Below are 14215 nucleotides of genomic sequence, written 5' to 3'. Positions count from 1 at the left end.
TCATGCCTGTAATCCCACACTTTGGGAGGCAGAGACGAGTGTATCACTTGAGGTCAGGAGTTTGAGACCAGCCAAACTCCAGGAGCCACTTTGAGTTTGGCCAACATGGTGAAACCCCATCTCTACTAAAACAAGGGGCTTGTAATCCCAGCTACTTGGGAGGCTGAGGCAGGAGAATCACTTGAACCGGGGAAGCGAGGTTGCAGTGAGCGAGATTGCGCCATTGCACTCCAGCCTGGGCGACAAGAGTGAAACTCTGTCTCAATAATAATAATACTAATGCTTATATATGTTATATAATAGAGGTTATTAAAAGAGCAGAAAAGTCTTTAAGTTTGGGAAAAAATGTAGTCTTTCCCACATCATGCCATTGTGAAATAAAACCAATTTTTGCAGACACTTCTCCATTTAAAAATTCAAGACAGGTAAGCATAAGACAGATTAAACAGAGTATGTACTAATAATCACTATATCATCATTCTTGTCTTCTAAGCATCAAAAGTTTAGAAAAGCTTTCTTTAATGAAACAGAATGGGGCTGGAATCTTCAAATCAACACCCTGTGATTTTGAAAAGTTGATAAATTGAACAAATCTGACTTTTCATTAGTGAGTAAACTTGAAAGTTGTATTCATCAAAATGGACATGATAAAAGGAGACTAAGTATGAACAAATAATCAAAGAAAATGTCTAATCTTAACTAGGAAAATGAAAGCAGCAAAATCTTAGAAAATCTATATAGAACAAAAAACGTAACAGAGACTTAATATATTGATAAAGAACTAACCTTTATCCTTAATGCTCTGAAAAATATACAGATTCTTAATTGAATCCAAAACCATTTACAAAGTTGGACTTATCCTACCGTCATTCAGAGCGCCCGGATGCTTAGGGATAACAGACTTCAGGAATTTGAACTCATTTGTCGGGGAGCTTCCAGTCAGACAAACTTCATACTGGTACCTCTGGGATAGGGTCCTGGTGCGGCTCATGTCCACCAGATGCCTGGAAAGGGGTCCTCGGGCACCGAGCAGCGACCCACCGAGGCCACCCTGCTCCTCCTACACTGCCGCACCGCCACGAACAGGAGCACTGAGAGAGGAAGAACGACCACACCAAGGCCAACGCCATCACCAGCTGGACGGTGAGCAAGTCGCCCTGGGCCTGGGCTGGGGCCGCCTCTGGGAGCGCCAGGTAGGACTGGGAGAAGTCATCCACCAGGAGCACGTGCAGCGTGGCGGTGGCCGAGCACAGAGGCTCGCCCTTGTCCTTGACCAGGACCACCAGCCTGTGTTTGGCCACGTCGCTCTCGCTCAGCAGCCTGGCGGTGTGCACCTTGCCATTGTGCGCCCACACATCGAATAGCCCGGGCTCCGTGGCCTTGAGTAGCTGGTACGATAGCCAGGCGTTCTGGCCCGAGTCGCCGTCCACTGCCACCACCTTGGTCACCAGGTAGCCCGGCTCGGCCGCCCGGGGCACCAGCACGAAGGGTACAGCACGAAGGGCAAGTTGTCGTTGGCGTCCAGCACCAGCACCTGCACCAGCGCCTCGCTGCTCAGCGCCAGGAAGCCGCGGTCTGTGGCGCCTACGCGGAACTCGAACCCCTGCAGAGACTCGTAGTCCAGCGACCGGAGGGCAAACAGGTGGCCGTTTTCTGTGTTGATGGAGACTAGGGAGGCGAGGGGCAGGTGCGGGTTCGGTGGCGGCAGCAGCGAGTGTGTGACCTGGGTGTTGGTGCCTGTGGCGGTGACGCTGCCAATGTGCAGGGCGGGGCTGTTGTTCTCGCTGACGAACAGGATGTAGGAGGTTTGGGTGAAGGCGGGAGCGTTGTCATTGACGTAGGAGACCAGCACAGTTATGTTGTACTCGGTTTTCAGCCTAGGCGTTCCCTAGTCCAAGGCTGTGATGGTGAGTTGTACTCGGCTCTAAACTCTCTGTCCAGTAGTCCTTCTGTTAACAGCCAGTAGAAATTCTCAAAGGAAGGTTTCAGCATGAACGGAACATCATTTTTTTTTTTTTTTTTTTTTGAGATGGAGTCTGGCTCTGTCACCCAGGCTGGAGTGCAGTGGCCGGATCTCGGCTCACTGCAAGCTCCGTCTCCCGGGTCCACACCATTCTCCTGCCTCAGTCTCCCAAGTAGCTGGGACTACAGGCGCCCGCCACCTCGCCCGGCTAGTTTTTTGTATTTTTTTAGTAGAGACGGGGTTTCACCGTGTCAGCCAGGATGGTCTCGATCTCCTGACCTCGTGATCCGCCCACCTCGGCCTCCCAAAGTGCTGGGATTACAGGCTTGAGCCACCGCGCCCGGCCCGGAACATCATTTTGAATTGCGCAAACTATTCTTCCATTTTCCCCAGAATCTCGGTCTGGAATGCTGAAAAGAGCTACCACATCTTGGGAGAATTTTCTCGGATGGGGCTTGTAAATGAAGCCATGGTCAGTTCTGGAGCGTTATCGTTGATATCTACCACCTGTATTATGATGGCGCATTTTCCATAAAGACCTGCCCCATCACAGGCTTTAATATCCACCTCATATGACACAATTTTTTCAAAATCTAATTTTCTGATCATTTTAATTTCTCCCGTTCGTTCATTAAGTGCAAATGTCTTAGAAATCTCTTCATCACCATAAAAAGTGAGTAGAATATTTCACCATTAATTCCCATGTCTAAATCTCTAGCGGAAACAGTGGCAACAAGGGATTCCAGGGGGCTGTTTTCTGATATCTGCACCTGATAGAGTGACAGCACACACTCAAGCGCATTGCCATTGATGTCCAAGGTTTCAACAAGGACCAGAGCAGTTCCAGTTCTGGGAGAAGCCTCGCCATTTACTGCCATGAGAGTTAACCCGAACTCAGCCTGCTCCTCCGGATCCAGGGCTTTGTCTAGAACCAGCTCCGGGTATTTTCTGCCTTCACTGCCATTTTGGGTGAGAACGTGGACATGGGAGTTGGGGTTGATAGTGTAGTTTTGAGTGTTATTGATGCCCACATCCAAATCTTGTGTGTTTTTCAGAGGAAACACAGTTCCTGGAGGAGTATTTTCCATGATTTTCAAAATAATTTCTACTTCTGGGAATACAGGGGAATTGTCATTTATGTCACTGACCAAAAGTTTAAACCTATATACCTCCAAAGGTTCTTCCAGTAACACTTGGAATTGCAGCACACAAGGCTCAGTGAGGTCACACAATTCTTCCTCATTCAGTTTGTCATTTACTTGCAGGTCTCCAGTCTGAAGGTTCAGCTGAAAATATTTTTTTGTTACTGTTAAAAATGACCCGAGCCCTCCGCCGGGATATTTCTCTTACTTCTAGCCCTAGGTCCTTTGCTACATTGGCCACAAAAGAACCGCTTTCTGTTTCTTTTGCTACAGTATAAACATTCCGTCCGCGCAAGGCTGAGACAGCATAACAAAGAGAAGCAGCACTTGCCTTATTCTAGGAAAATGCTCCTTTTCAGCCTCCATTTCTCCAACACCAACAGCATTCAGGGTCTGGATGCCTATGTTGGGTCAGTAGGCAGTCTGCTCTGGGAATCAATCCTTGCCACAACGCAATTTTCTGTTAAGAAAGCCTCTTCTCTTTGATGGGTCTAATGACTGCTAGCACAGTAGATGAAGAGATTCATTCTAACACTTCAGGGGTATGAACTTAAGTGATATACTAGCTAAAGCTGGTTTATTATGCAAACTCAATAGGTAGCTTAAGGAGTTGTGGATAACTTATTTGTGAATATTGTCTAAGGACTTTGAGCTTGCTATGTTGAATTGTTACAGTATCTAAAATAATTTGTAAAGAGCATCACCATCTATTGTTAATAATGAGATACACACATGTTGAAGCTGAGAGTCACTGAAACCTTTAAGAGGGAGACAGCTAAGATCATGGATATAAAGGCTGAAGTTAAAGTAAAAAGTAAAATGCAGAAGAAAATATGTTAAGTTCACCTGAAATAGCAGGTTAAGCATATTCCCAACTGGAGAAGATCTCAACTCATTTTTAGTAAGCAATCATATATCTCTTGTGGATTCACTGGAATCCTGAAACCCTAGCATGGAACTGAAATTCTTACTTCTAAGGAAAGAGAAAACATTTTCGGGGAGGAGACTTGGGGGTCTTCCCAACTCTGCCAACTTTAACCAATGTTCTACTCACAATGTTTAAATAATAGACACTATTATGTGTTCTGGTATTCTAATTACCTAGCTAACTGAGAAAACTAAGGATGAGCCAAGTGTAAGAATTGTGGTTTATATTGGTTTCTCTTAAGGTATAAATAGCTCAAATCAACATTCTACTTTAGAATGTTTTCTTCTATACAAACAAATTTGATTAAACTTTCAAAATATGAGAACATGCCAGTCACAGTCAAAATCTGATGGACAATTTTCCTTATAGAAATATATTGGTCATGGATCCAAATTCACTATTATGTGTCCAAGAAAATGCATCCTGAATGTCTATGCATTTTTTTAATATTAATGGGATAGAAGCTTGTACCTATGTCAGTAACCTAATGGATCAAAGTTAGTTTTTCATTCCCATCTTTCTTCTCTTGGTTAAAGTTTCTCCTTTCTAAGATCTTAGCTCCTAGGCTTGGCAGAAACTTAAATTTTTTCATGAGGTTTTCTAGCAATAGGGTATATTAATTAACTGTTTATTACTATAACTGAAATCATGAGTCAATCCATATTAGCTATAAATTGGGATTTTTATGGAGCAAGAAGATTTTACATTACATGACAAAAATAATTTTGTTCACACTGAGCTTAACAAGCAATTTTTAAAAGAAAGAGTCTGCTAAGGAAGGTATGATGATCCTGAGAAAAGGTACAGAAACCTAAAACTTAACAATTTTAGTGTTATTATTATTATTTAAACTAAAAGTATTATTTAAAAGTAATCCTGGGGCATATAAAATAATGGAGGGAAAGTTAAGTTAATAAGACATTTCATAAAGCCCTTTGTAGCATTTTTCTGTTGAAAGACCTCATAAATTATTTACAAATTTAAATTTTGTTACATAAGCCTCTAGTATATATTTGTTATCTCTAGACTTGTACATCCTGTATTTCATTCATTAAGTTAACATTAGAAGCATGCAATAAAAGACCAGGGTTTCAAGGTAGATAGTCTAATTGAGTACTCAAGGTTGTACAAACCTTTCAAGTCTCTTCTGATTTCAAGAAATCCCACTTCAAGATAGGTTAAACAAAGGAATTTTACTATTAGCAATGGAGTCTTACTGTAGAACCCAAGGGCAATTAGACATTGGGGACTTAGGAGGAACAGAACTTAGGTGGACAGGTCTAGAACTAAGTAGCTATTTTAGTCTCTACTGTTTTCTAGGCTTCTGCCTTCTCCACTCTTATTCCTTTTCACTTTTACTTTCCTTCCATTTTCTCTCCCTCTTTTTCTCTCTATCTAGAAACTTATAAACATGGCTACCCCAGCACACGTTCAACATTTATTCAAGAGGAAAAAGTAGATGAACTATATCTCAATCACAAATTTAGGGGTTTGGAGAATGTAGCTATTCCAGCTTAAATTAGGAATCTATCACGGGACCAATAAAAAGTGATCAGGGCTCTTGCCTATAATCTCAACACTTTGGGAAGCTGATGTGGTAGGATTACTAGAGCCCAGGAGTTCAAGACTAGCCCATGTGACATGGCAAGACCCCACTCCTTAAAAAAATATATGGTGGGGGGAGGTGTAAGAAAAGAAGGCCTGCAATGGAATAAGCATCACACTAGTGATCGCCTCTCTTGGGTAGTATAGAGAAGTTCTCAGACAAGAAAGGAGCATGAGCTGGATATATACATCTTAATCCAAACAAGGTTTTGAATATATTTAAATGAAACAACATCTACTAGCATATATATGGTTCACACATAATTACGAAAAAAAAAAAAAACCCTCAGTACAGGAAAAATTATCTGCAATGTTTGCCAGAAAAGTAGAATGAAAAGATTATAGGTTTTAAAAAAAGAAACCTAAATTAGATAACATCTTAGAAACCAACCTAATCAGATAACAAGCAATTATGTTTTTGTTAATATCATGCATTTACCTCTATAATAATATTCTCAATCATATAAAAACTGCTTTGGTTAGAGGATCCACAGTCAGAACACTCAGAAAATAGGAATGAGCCCAGTGTGCAATTAAACTTGAAGGGAAAATAATGTGTATGTGAACATATTATTTGAGGTTGTATTTCAAAACAATGACTAAGTAAATTCCAGCTTTCAATTTTTTCACGATTAAAACAACAAAAAATAGTCTTAAATTCTTGTAACTTCTGAAAACTCTTGAATAAAATGCAGTTACCCAAAATGAAAAACTCTAAATAACAAAAAGATTTCAAAGAAATAGACTCATTCTAAAAGTTCTGCATCATAATCAGATCCCTAATTGAATTCCATGCCATTCAGAAAGGTGGGGCTTTCTCCATTTCGCTGTCCCGGGGCAGCAGATTGGGAATTATCGGCTTCAGGAACTTGAATTCATTTGTCCCGGAGCCTCCTGTCAGACACACCTCGTACTGGTAGCTCTGGGATAGGGTCCCGGTGCCGCTCACGTCCACCAGATGTCCTGGAAAGGGGCCCTCGGGCACCGAGCAGCGGCCCACCGAGGCCGCCCTGCTCCTCCTGCACAGCCGCACCGCCACGAACAGGAGCACCGACAAGAGGAACAGCGACGACACCGAGGCCAACGCCACCACCAGGTAGATGGTGAGCGAGTCGGCCTGGGCCTGGGCCGGAGCCGCCTCTGGGAGAGGCAGGTAGGGCTGGGAGAAGCCGTCCACCAGGAGCACGTGCAGCGTGGCGGTGGCCGAGCGCGGAGGCTCCCCATTGTCCTTGACCAGCACCACCAGCCTGTGCTTGACCGCGTCGCGCTCGCTCAGCAGCCTGGCGGTGCGCACCTCGCCATTGTGCGCCCACACACCGAACAGCCCGGGCTCCGTGGCCTTGAGCAGCTGGTACGACAGCCAGGCGTTCTGACCCGAGTCGCCGTCCACTGCCACCACCTTGGTCACCAGGTAGCCCGACTCGGCCGCCCGGGGCACCAGCTCGGTGCAGGGAGCGGAGCCGTTCTGCAGCGGGTACAGCACGAAGGGCGAGTTGTCGTTGGCGTCCAGCACCAGCACGCGCACCAGCGCCTCGCTGCTCAGCGCCGGGGAGCCGCGGTCTGTGGCGCCCACGCGGAACTCGAACTCCTGCAGGGCCTCGTAGTCCAGCGACCTGAGGGCGAACAGGTGGCCACTGTCTGCGTTGATGGAGACCAGGGAGGGGAGGGGCAGGTGAGGGTCCTGGGACGGTAGCAGCGAGTAGGTGACCTGGGAGTTGGTGCCTGAGTCTCTGTCTGTGGCGCTGACGCTGCCGATGTGCAGGGCGGGGCTGTTGTTCTCGCGGACGAACAGAGTGTAGGAGGTTTGGGTGAAGGCGGGGGCGTTGTCATTGACGTCGGAGACCAGCACGGTTATGTTGTGCTCGGTTTTCAGCCTGGGTGTCCCCAAGTCGGTCACGGTGATGGTAATGTTATATTCATTTCTGATCTCTCTGTCCAGTGGGTGCTCTGTTACCAGAGAGTAAAAATTCTTGAAGGTAGGCTTCAAGACAAAGGGGAGGTTGTCCTGAATTGAGCAAACCATTCTCCCATTGTCTCCAGAGTCTTGGTCTCGTATGCTGAAGACAGCGACCACCATCTCAGGTGAAGAGTTTTCTGGTATGGGGCTGGTAAGAGATGTCATGGCTATTTCTGGCGGGTTGTCATTCACATCTACAACCCGAACTAAAATGTTTGATTTTCCAGAAAGGCTCCCACTGTCAATGGCCTGAATGTTTATGATGTAAGATTGAATAATCTCGAAATCTAGAGGTGCTTTTAAATAGACTTCGCCAGAAATTGGATGGATTTCAAATGTTTTCCGTACATCTCTGGAGACATGGGAAAATGAATAAGACAGTTCTCCATTTATTCCTGCATCTAAATCTGTAGCAGACACTTTGATGATCAAGGAGTCCAGAGGGCTGCTCTCAGGTACATGAACTTCATAGACTGGCTTCTCAAATTCAGGGGCATTGTCATTGATGTCCAGGACCACAACGTTAATCAGTGTAGTCCCAGACCTGGGCGGAGACCCGCCATCCACGGCTGTTAGCGTTAAACTAAGCTCAGACTCCTTTTCTCGATCCAGGGATTGGTCCACTACCAACTCTGGATATTTTCTGCCCTCATCACTGTGTCGTAATTTAAGGTGGAAATAGGGATTGGGACTTATTGTATAGTTTTGAACACCATTCTTTCCCACATCCAAGTCCTGAGCACTATCTATTTGGAATACAGTTCCTAGAGTAGTACCTTCGGAGACTTTTAGAAGTATATGATTATTTAGGAACGTGGGAGTGTGATCATTTATGTCTTTGACCAAAAGCTCAGCCCGAAAAAATTGCAACGGATTTTCAAATAACACCTGGAAATGCAATATACAAGGCTCTGTGAGATCACAAAGTGCCTCCCGGTCCAGCTGCTCGTTTAAGAGCAAGTCGCCATTTTGTGGATCCAATCGCAAATAAGGTTTATAGTCGTCAAAGATGACTCTGGCGCCCCGTGCAACCAGGTCTTCCACATCCAAACCCATGTCTTTCACCACGTTGGCTATAAATGTGCCGACCTCCATTTCCTCTGCTGTGGAATAGCTCCAGGTCTCAGAACACACCAAAGACCCTCCCAGGAAAACAAAGAAAAGCAGCACTTGCCTTGTCCGCTGAGCTCTTCCCTTTCCCGGCTCCATGGCTTCTTAGCCAAACGTCTTTCTGGCGAAAACGTTTCAACTCAGTTTCTAGCAGCTGTTAAAGTTGCTCCTCTCACCTGTCAGCCTGGACCTTTGGGAATCTAGAAACTCGTAATCCTGTCGCGAAGGTGTTGATGGTGCCCTACCTTTTGAAAGCCTCTTTTCTCCTGGTTTCCCAGCGCTTTCAGTTCCCATGGTTAAGGGAAACCAGAGCATCTGCTGTTACAAAAATTCACCATCTTATCCTGCAGCGCCACCATGCGACTCTGCAGACTTTCGGGTTTTAGATAAATTCCAATATGTTTCAGACAAAATATTAGTTTTTCTTGAGTGTTTGTCAATAAATTTAAATTATATTCTCCTCCTATATGCCTATTTTCCGAGTTGCATTTTTGTGATATGTGATGCTATTACCTTTCCATCATCAGCCACAATCTGCTACAGCTGTGATATAGATGTAAGAAGCATATTTAGGATATGTGATGCTATTACCTTTCCATCATCAGCCAGAATCTGCTACAGCTGTGATATAGATGTAAGAAGCATATTTAAGATGTAGCCCCTGCCTCAAACGAGTTATGATCTCTCTGTGAAGACAATATATTAAACAACTAAAGATAGTGAAGAATACTCTCACATGTAATTGACTTAGTAGGCAAGATATTTTTAGGAAAATTGGAAATGAGAATTAGAGGTCTTAGCTGTCTCCACAACTACTCAGAAAAGAGGAATGAGATCATCTACTTGAAAATGAACCTGGTATACGAAAACAGTTGCTTTGGAAAGGTTGGACATTTTGAGCTGCATAAATGGTACCGTTTATTTAGGGATACTTAGCTGGCAGGAGTAGAAAATAAATGCTCAAAAGTAGTGAGTAAAGTAAAACATTTCTGGTTTTTAATGTAAGAGCAAGTCCAGTTAAACATTTTTTTAAATGTGAACAAATTAGACCTCAGTTTAGTTGTGAAACTGAATTTCATCATTTGCAGACCCAGGCTTTCCATAGGCACAATTCTAAGTATGTCTATCTATCTATTAATTAATTAGTTTAGCAGATAGTTATTGAGAATACACTTTGTGCAAGGAATGGTCATAAGTGTTAGGGATAGAATGATAAACAGACATAGTTTCTGCCAGGCAAGAGGGAGACAGAAAAATGACCATATATTTTAAATAGAACACAATGAATGTCATGATAAAGAAAGTTCATGCTACTACAAGGGCATAGATGATGGTTATCTAACCAGAATTTGGAAATACAAGACAAATTTTTCTGGAGAAAGTATATTCTAAAGTGATACATTAAAAATTAGTAGGAGTACTTTAAACAAAAATTGGGTATGGGGTAAAATTTTTCAGGAAAACTAAAAACAAGATTGTGCAAATCCAAATAAAGAGAAATATTTGGAAGAAATAAAATAAAATCAATATGGCTAAGGCATAGAGTAAGAGGAGAGAAATGGTAAGAGTTGAAATTGAAAAGATAAGAAAATATTTTGTAACTATGTCAAGGAATTTGGACTTTACATCAGTAGAAATGTAGGGTTATTAAAGGGATTATAATTAAAACAGAAAAGTGACATGATTATGTTTCTACTTTTTAAAAACATTATCCTGTTTCAGAGTTGAGAATAAATTAGAGAAGAATAAGATTAAAGGTGAGAGATTGATTACAAATGGTTGCAATAATACAAGTAAGAGGAAACATTGGCTTCAACTAGAAATGCAGTGAAGGGGTTGTATTAGAATGATAAAACAATAGGGTATATGGTGATAAACATAGAAGGAGTGGGTTAGAAAGGCATGAAGGTAAATGTACTTTGTTTTCAGGCTTAGGCAACTGAGTGACTGTTGGTTCTATTAACTAATAAACACAGAAAGAGCAGAAGAAAGAGGAACAGATATGGAACTGGAGAAGGTATATTTAGTTTTGAGGAAGGGAACAATTTTAACTTAAAACTGTTGAGTTTGAGCATCCATATAGATAGTTATATAAATTAGCTTCTATTACATAAATGTAGTTGAGGAAAGACATTTGGGCTATAGAGTCACATTTGGGATTTATTGGCATAAATGGTGATTAAATCTCTTCAAGAAAGATAATACGTTGCAGATTAAAAGAAGTATATTTGAATTTGTGACTTCAGACATGACGTAGTTTTCAGAGACTACCATCTCCAGAGAGAGGCCATGATTATAGGTGACTAGGTTAGAGTAGAAGTGAGTGTCATTAGCGATGAAGAAGGCTAGAAACAGAGGTAGGTCAAACTCTTGGACTCAGAATTGTTGCAAGGGATGGGCAAAGAAGAAAATTAAAAGAAGTCACATTTAAGAGATGAAATGCCTTTACACTACTTCTTTCTTATCATCTGGAATAATTTAAAATTAAACTGATACCAAGTTGATTTCATGCTCTCATTTAATGGCTCTTACATGCAAAGATCATTTAGGTAGAAAGGTTTGCTAACTTCCTTCAGTACACTAAAGATACCTTTCTATTATTTTCCATTGCTACTGTTGAGAAACATGGAGCATAGCTGACAGTCTGTCGTGTGTTTGAGGGTTCAATGTCCTCTTCCCATGGCTTTTGAAAAAAAGATTTCTCTCTTTCTTTGGTTTTCTGAGCTTTCAATATAATGTTTCTAGATATGAATATCTTTTAAAATTTATCCTGTTAGGTTTATTTAGGTCTCTTAAATCTGCTTATTGATGTTTTCATCAATTTTGAAGAATTCAAATTATTATTTCTTTAACTATTGCTTCTGATACAATTTTTCTCTTATCTCCTTGGGTTCTGGTTAAATATATGTTAAGCTTTTTTACTTTGTCCTCTGTTTCTAATATTTTCTTCTGTATTTTTCATCTTATCAACTTTATGACCTACATATTGGATAAATTATATCCTTGTCTATCTTTCTCTTCAGTAATTATTTGTTTAGCTGTATCTAATTTTCTATTAAATTTTCTAGTTGGTTTAAAATTTTGATCATTATAGTTTTTCATTTCTAGGAGTTCTATTTGTTTTCTTATCTGTCAAATTTTATAGTATTTTTCCTTGTACACCTTCAAATTTAACTTTTATTTCAATTAAATTACCTAGCATATTATAGACTGTGTCTGATAATTACAATATTTGAAATGCTTACAAGTTTATTTTTATGTTCCTTTTCTCTGCTGGCTGTCACTCATAGTGTCATGTTCCCTTGTGTATGCACTTATCTTCGACTGTTTATGTTAAGAACATAAAAAACTAGTTGTACGAATGATTTGAGGCTTAGAGTGAATAAACATTCAAACATTCAAAACTGTAAGAAGTCACATTCACATTCACTATAAGAAGTCAGATTTCATTAAAGATCTGCATTTGATTCTATCAGTTCCTGGACCACTGCCTGTCAATGATCACCTTAAATCAAGTTTAAGGCTAAAAATCAAGTTAAAGGCTAAAAATCAAGTTCAAGGCTGAAATTCCCCACAAGGGCTCATGCATTTCCAGTTTACTCTCACTCCAAGGGTTTGGCTCTTAGGGGTCCATGCTTATTAACAGAGGTTCAAGTTTTCCAGGATTCCCTAGGAAAAAGTAGATTTTGGACTTGTTTATCTCCCTGGGTTTCCTTTTAACATTAACTCTAACCTGACAATGTATTAATGTCTTAATAGCTAATTGTTTTCAGTGAAATCATTGTGCTACATAATTTTTATCATCCTTGTTAAAAACGTGAAGTCTCAGGGATATTGTTGCAACTAAAAATTACAAGTAAACTCTTAGCTTCCATGTTCTATGGGCAACTGATTATTTTGGAAGGCAACAGAAATAATAAGTATTTTTAAACAACTTCAGCTGATCAATACTAAATCAATTCTACAATGACATAATGAATTTAAACAATCTCTTGGAAAAGACAACTGCCATTTACATTGGTATTCATTCTCACTTCTTTCTATACCCCTTGTTCCTCTATATATACATAAATAGCTTTCCTATATTCTCTCTTCTCTCCCTTCATAATGTGTATTAATATATTTGCATATTTCTATAAATATAAGATATTGTGTATATCACTGTACTGTAAATCTTTGTCTCTTTTTTCTTTTAAAACATTTGAGATTTATTCATGTGATTACATGTCTAGCTAACTCCTTTTGATCACTGCATAATAAGCCTTCACTAACATATTACACATTTTATCAATTGCTTTACTGATAGATATGCAAGTGGAGTCCTATTCTTCATTTTCCCAAGATGAATATTCTTATATACATCATTTTGTAAAGCTCTGTAAGAGTTTTCTGGCTTACACACGCCAATAAAATTGCTGAATTGTGGAGTACATATATATATTAAATTTTACTAAATACTATTAGAAAGGTCTCTAAATAGGCTGTACATGTGATTTCCTATTATTCCACTTGATATTACCCAAATCTCTCATCTTTACTAATTTTAGTGTATGTTTCACCAACTAAAAGGGTTGAACTTCATTTAAAGCTATTTTCAGACTTTCTGTTTTCCCTTTTTTTGAATTTCCTTTTCCTTTGTCTTGAAAAATCCTATTGTCTCTCTGGCTTTGTTGTTGTTGATTTGCAAGAGTTATTTGAATAATGTAAATATTAATCTTGTCAGTTAAAATACTGCAGGTGGCTTCTCACTGTCATCTTTTAGTTTGTCTGTGCTATCATTTAATTTTGAGGCAGTAATATTCATCAGTTTGTATTTTTCTTTTTTGTACTTTAAAGCCTTGTTAAGAAATCCAAACCCAAACTAAGATGATATGAATATTTTTTACCTAGATTTATTTTGTCTCTTCCAATTCAAATATTTCAAATTCACCTATTACATACATATGAAGGTTGTTTTTATATGACATGAGATAGGGATTTTGTTTCTGCATATAGTGAGCCAATATCCGCAATAACATTTGCTAAATAATCTCTCTTCTCCACCAACGCCGGTTATTATGATACTTCCTCTATTGTGACCAAGTTATCTTACATAAAAGGATCTGACCCTGGATTCTATTCTATCTGGTAGTCTATGAGTCTGTTCCTAAATCATTCAGATAGATTTACCTACTTCATATTTGTAGTATGTACTAATATCTATAATGTAAGGCATTCCCTCATATTTCCTTTTAAAAATTATCCTAGCTCTTCATGCAACTTGATATTCTATATTAATATTAGAAACCATTTTTAGATCCTTAACTACTTATGATAGATTTCACTGAAATTACATTGAATTTATAAATTATTTTGGGAAGCATAGATCTTTCTTAAGTTGTTCTATCAAGGAACTAGCATCTGTCTCAATTAATTCAGACATTTAATTATTTCATTTAATGTTTTATTGACATCATTCACTTTTCCATAAAGGTTTTATGACTTCTTTGTTAGCCTAATTTCTAGAAACA

The 14215-nt window shown here is 40.1% G+C and overlaps 1 protein-coding gene and 1 pseudogene across 1 annotated transcript; both read right to left on the bottom strand.

Annotated features, from left to right (window-relative positions):
• Window positions 1-768: 768 nt before the first annotated feature.
• On the bottom strand, window positions 769-4597 carry LOC101024214 (annotated as a pseudogene).
• A 99-nt stretch (window positions 4598-4696) lies between these two features.
• LOC101023868 (protocadherin beta-18) lies at window positions 4697-11802 on the bottom strand. The gene has a single exon (XM_017959980.3). It carries the CDS (start codon window positions 8802-8804, stop codon window positions 6438-6440), a length of 2367 nt encoding a protein of 788 aa, XP_017815469.1. The 5' UTR covers window positions 8805-11802; the 3' UTR covers window positions 4697-6437.
• Window positions 11803-14215: the final 2413 nt, after the last annotated feature.

This window comes from Papio anubis, chromosome 5 (assembly GCF_008728515.1).
Source record: "Papio anubis isolate 15944 chromosome 5, Panubis1.0, whole genome shotgun sequence".
Classification (NCBI taxonomy): domain Eukaryota; kingdom Metazoa; phylum Chordata; class Mammalia; order Primates; family Cercopithecidae; genus Papio; species Papio anubis.
The sequence above is the reverse complement of the archived record's forward strand: the minus strand, read 5'-3'. Positions and strand labels throughout refer to the sequence as shown.

Excerpts from the sequence above, each read along its gene's own strand:
- LOC101023868 (XM_017959980.3), bottom strand. The coding sequence starts at position 8,804 with ATGGAGCCGGGAAAGGGAAGAGCTCAGCGGACAAGGCAAGTGCTGCTT.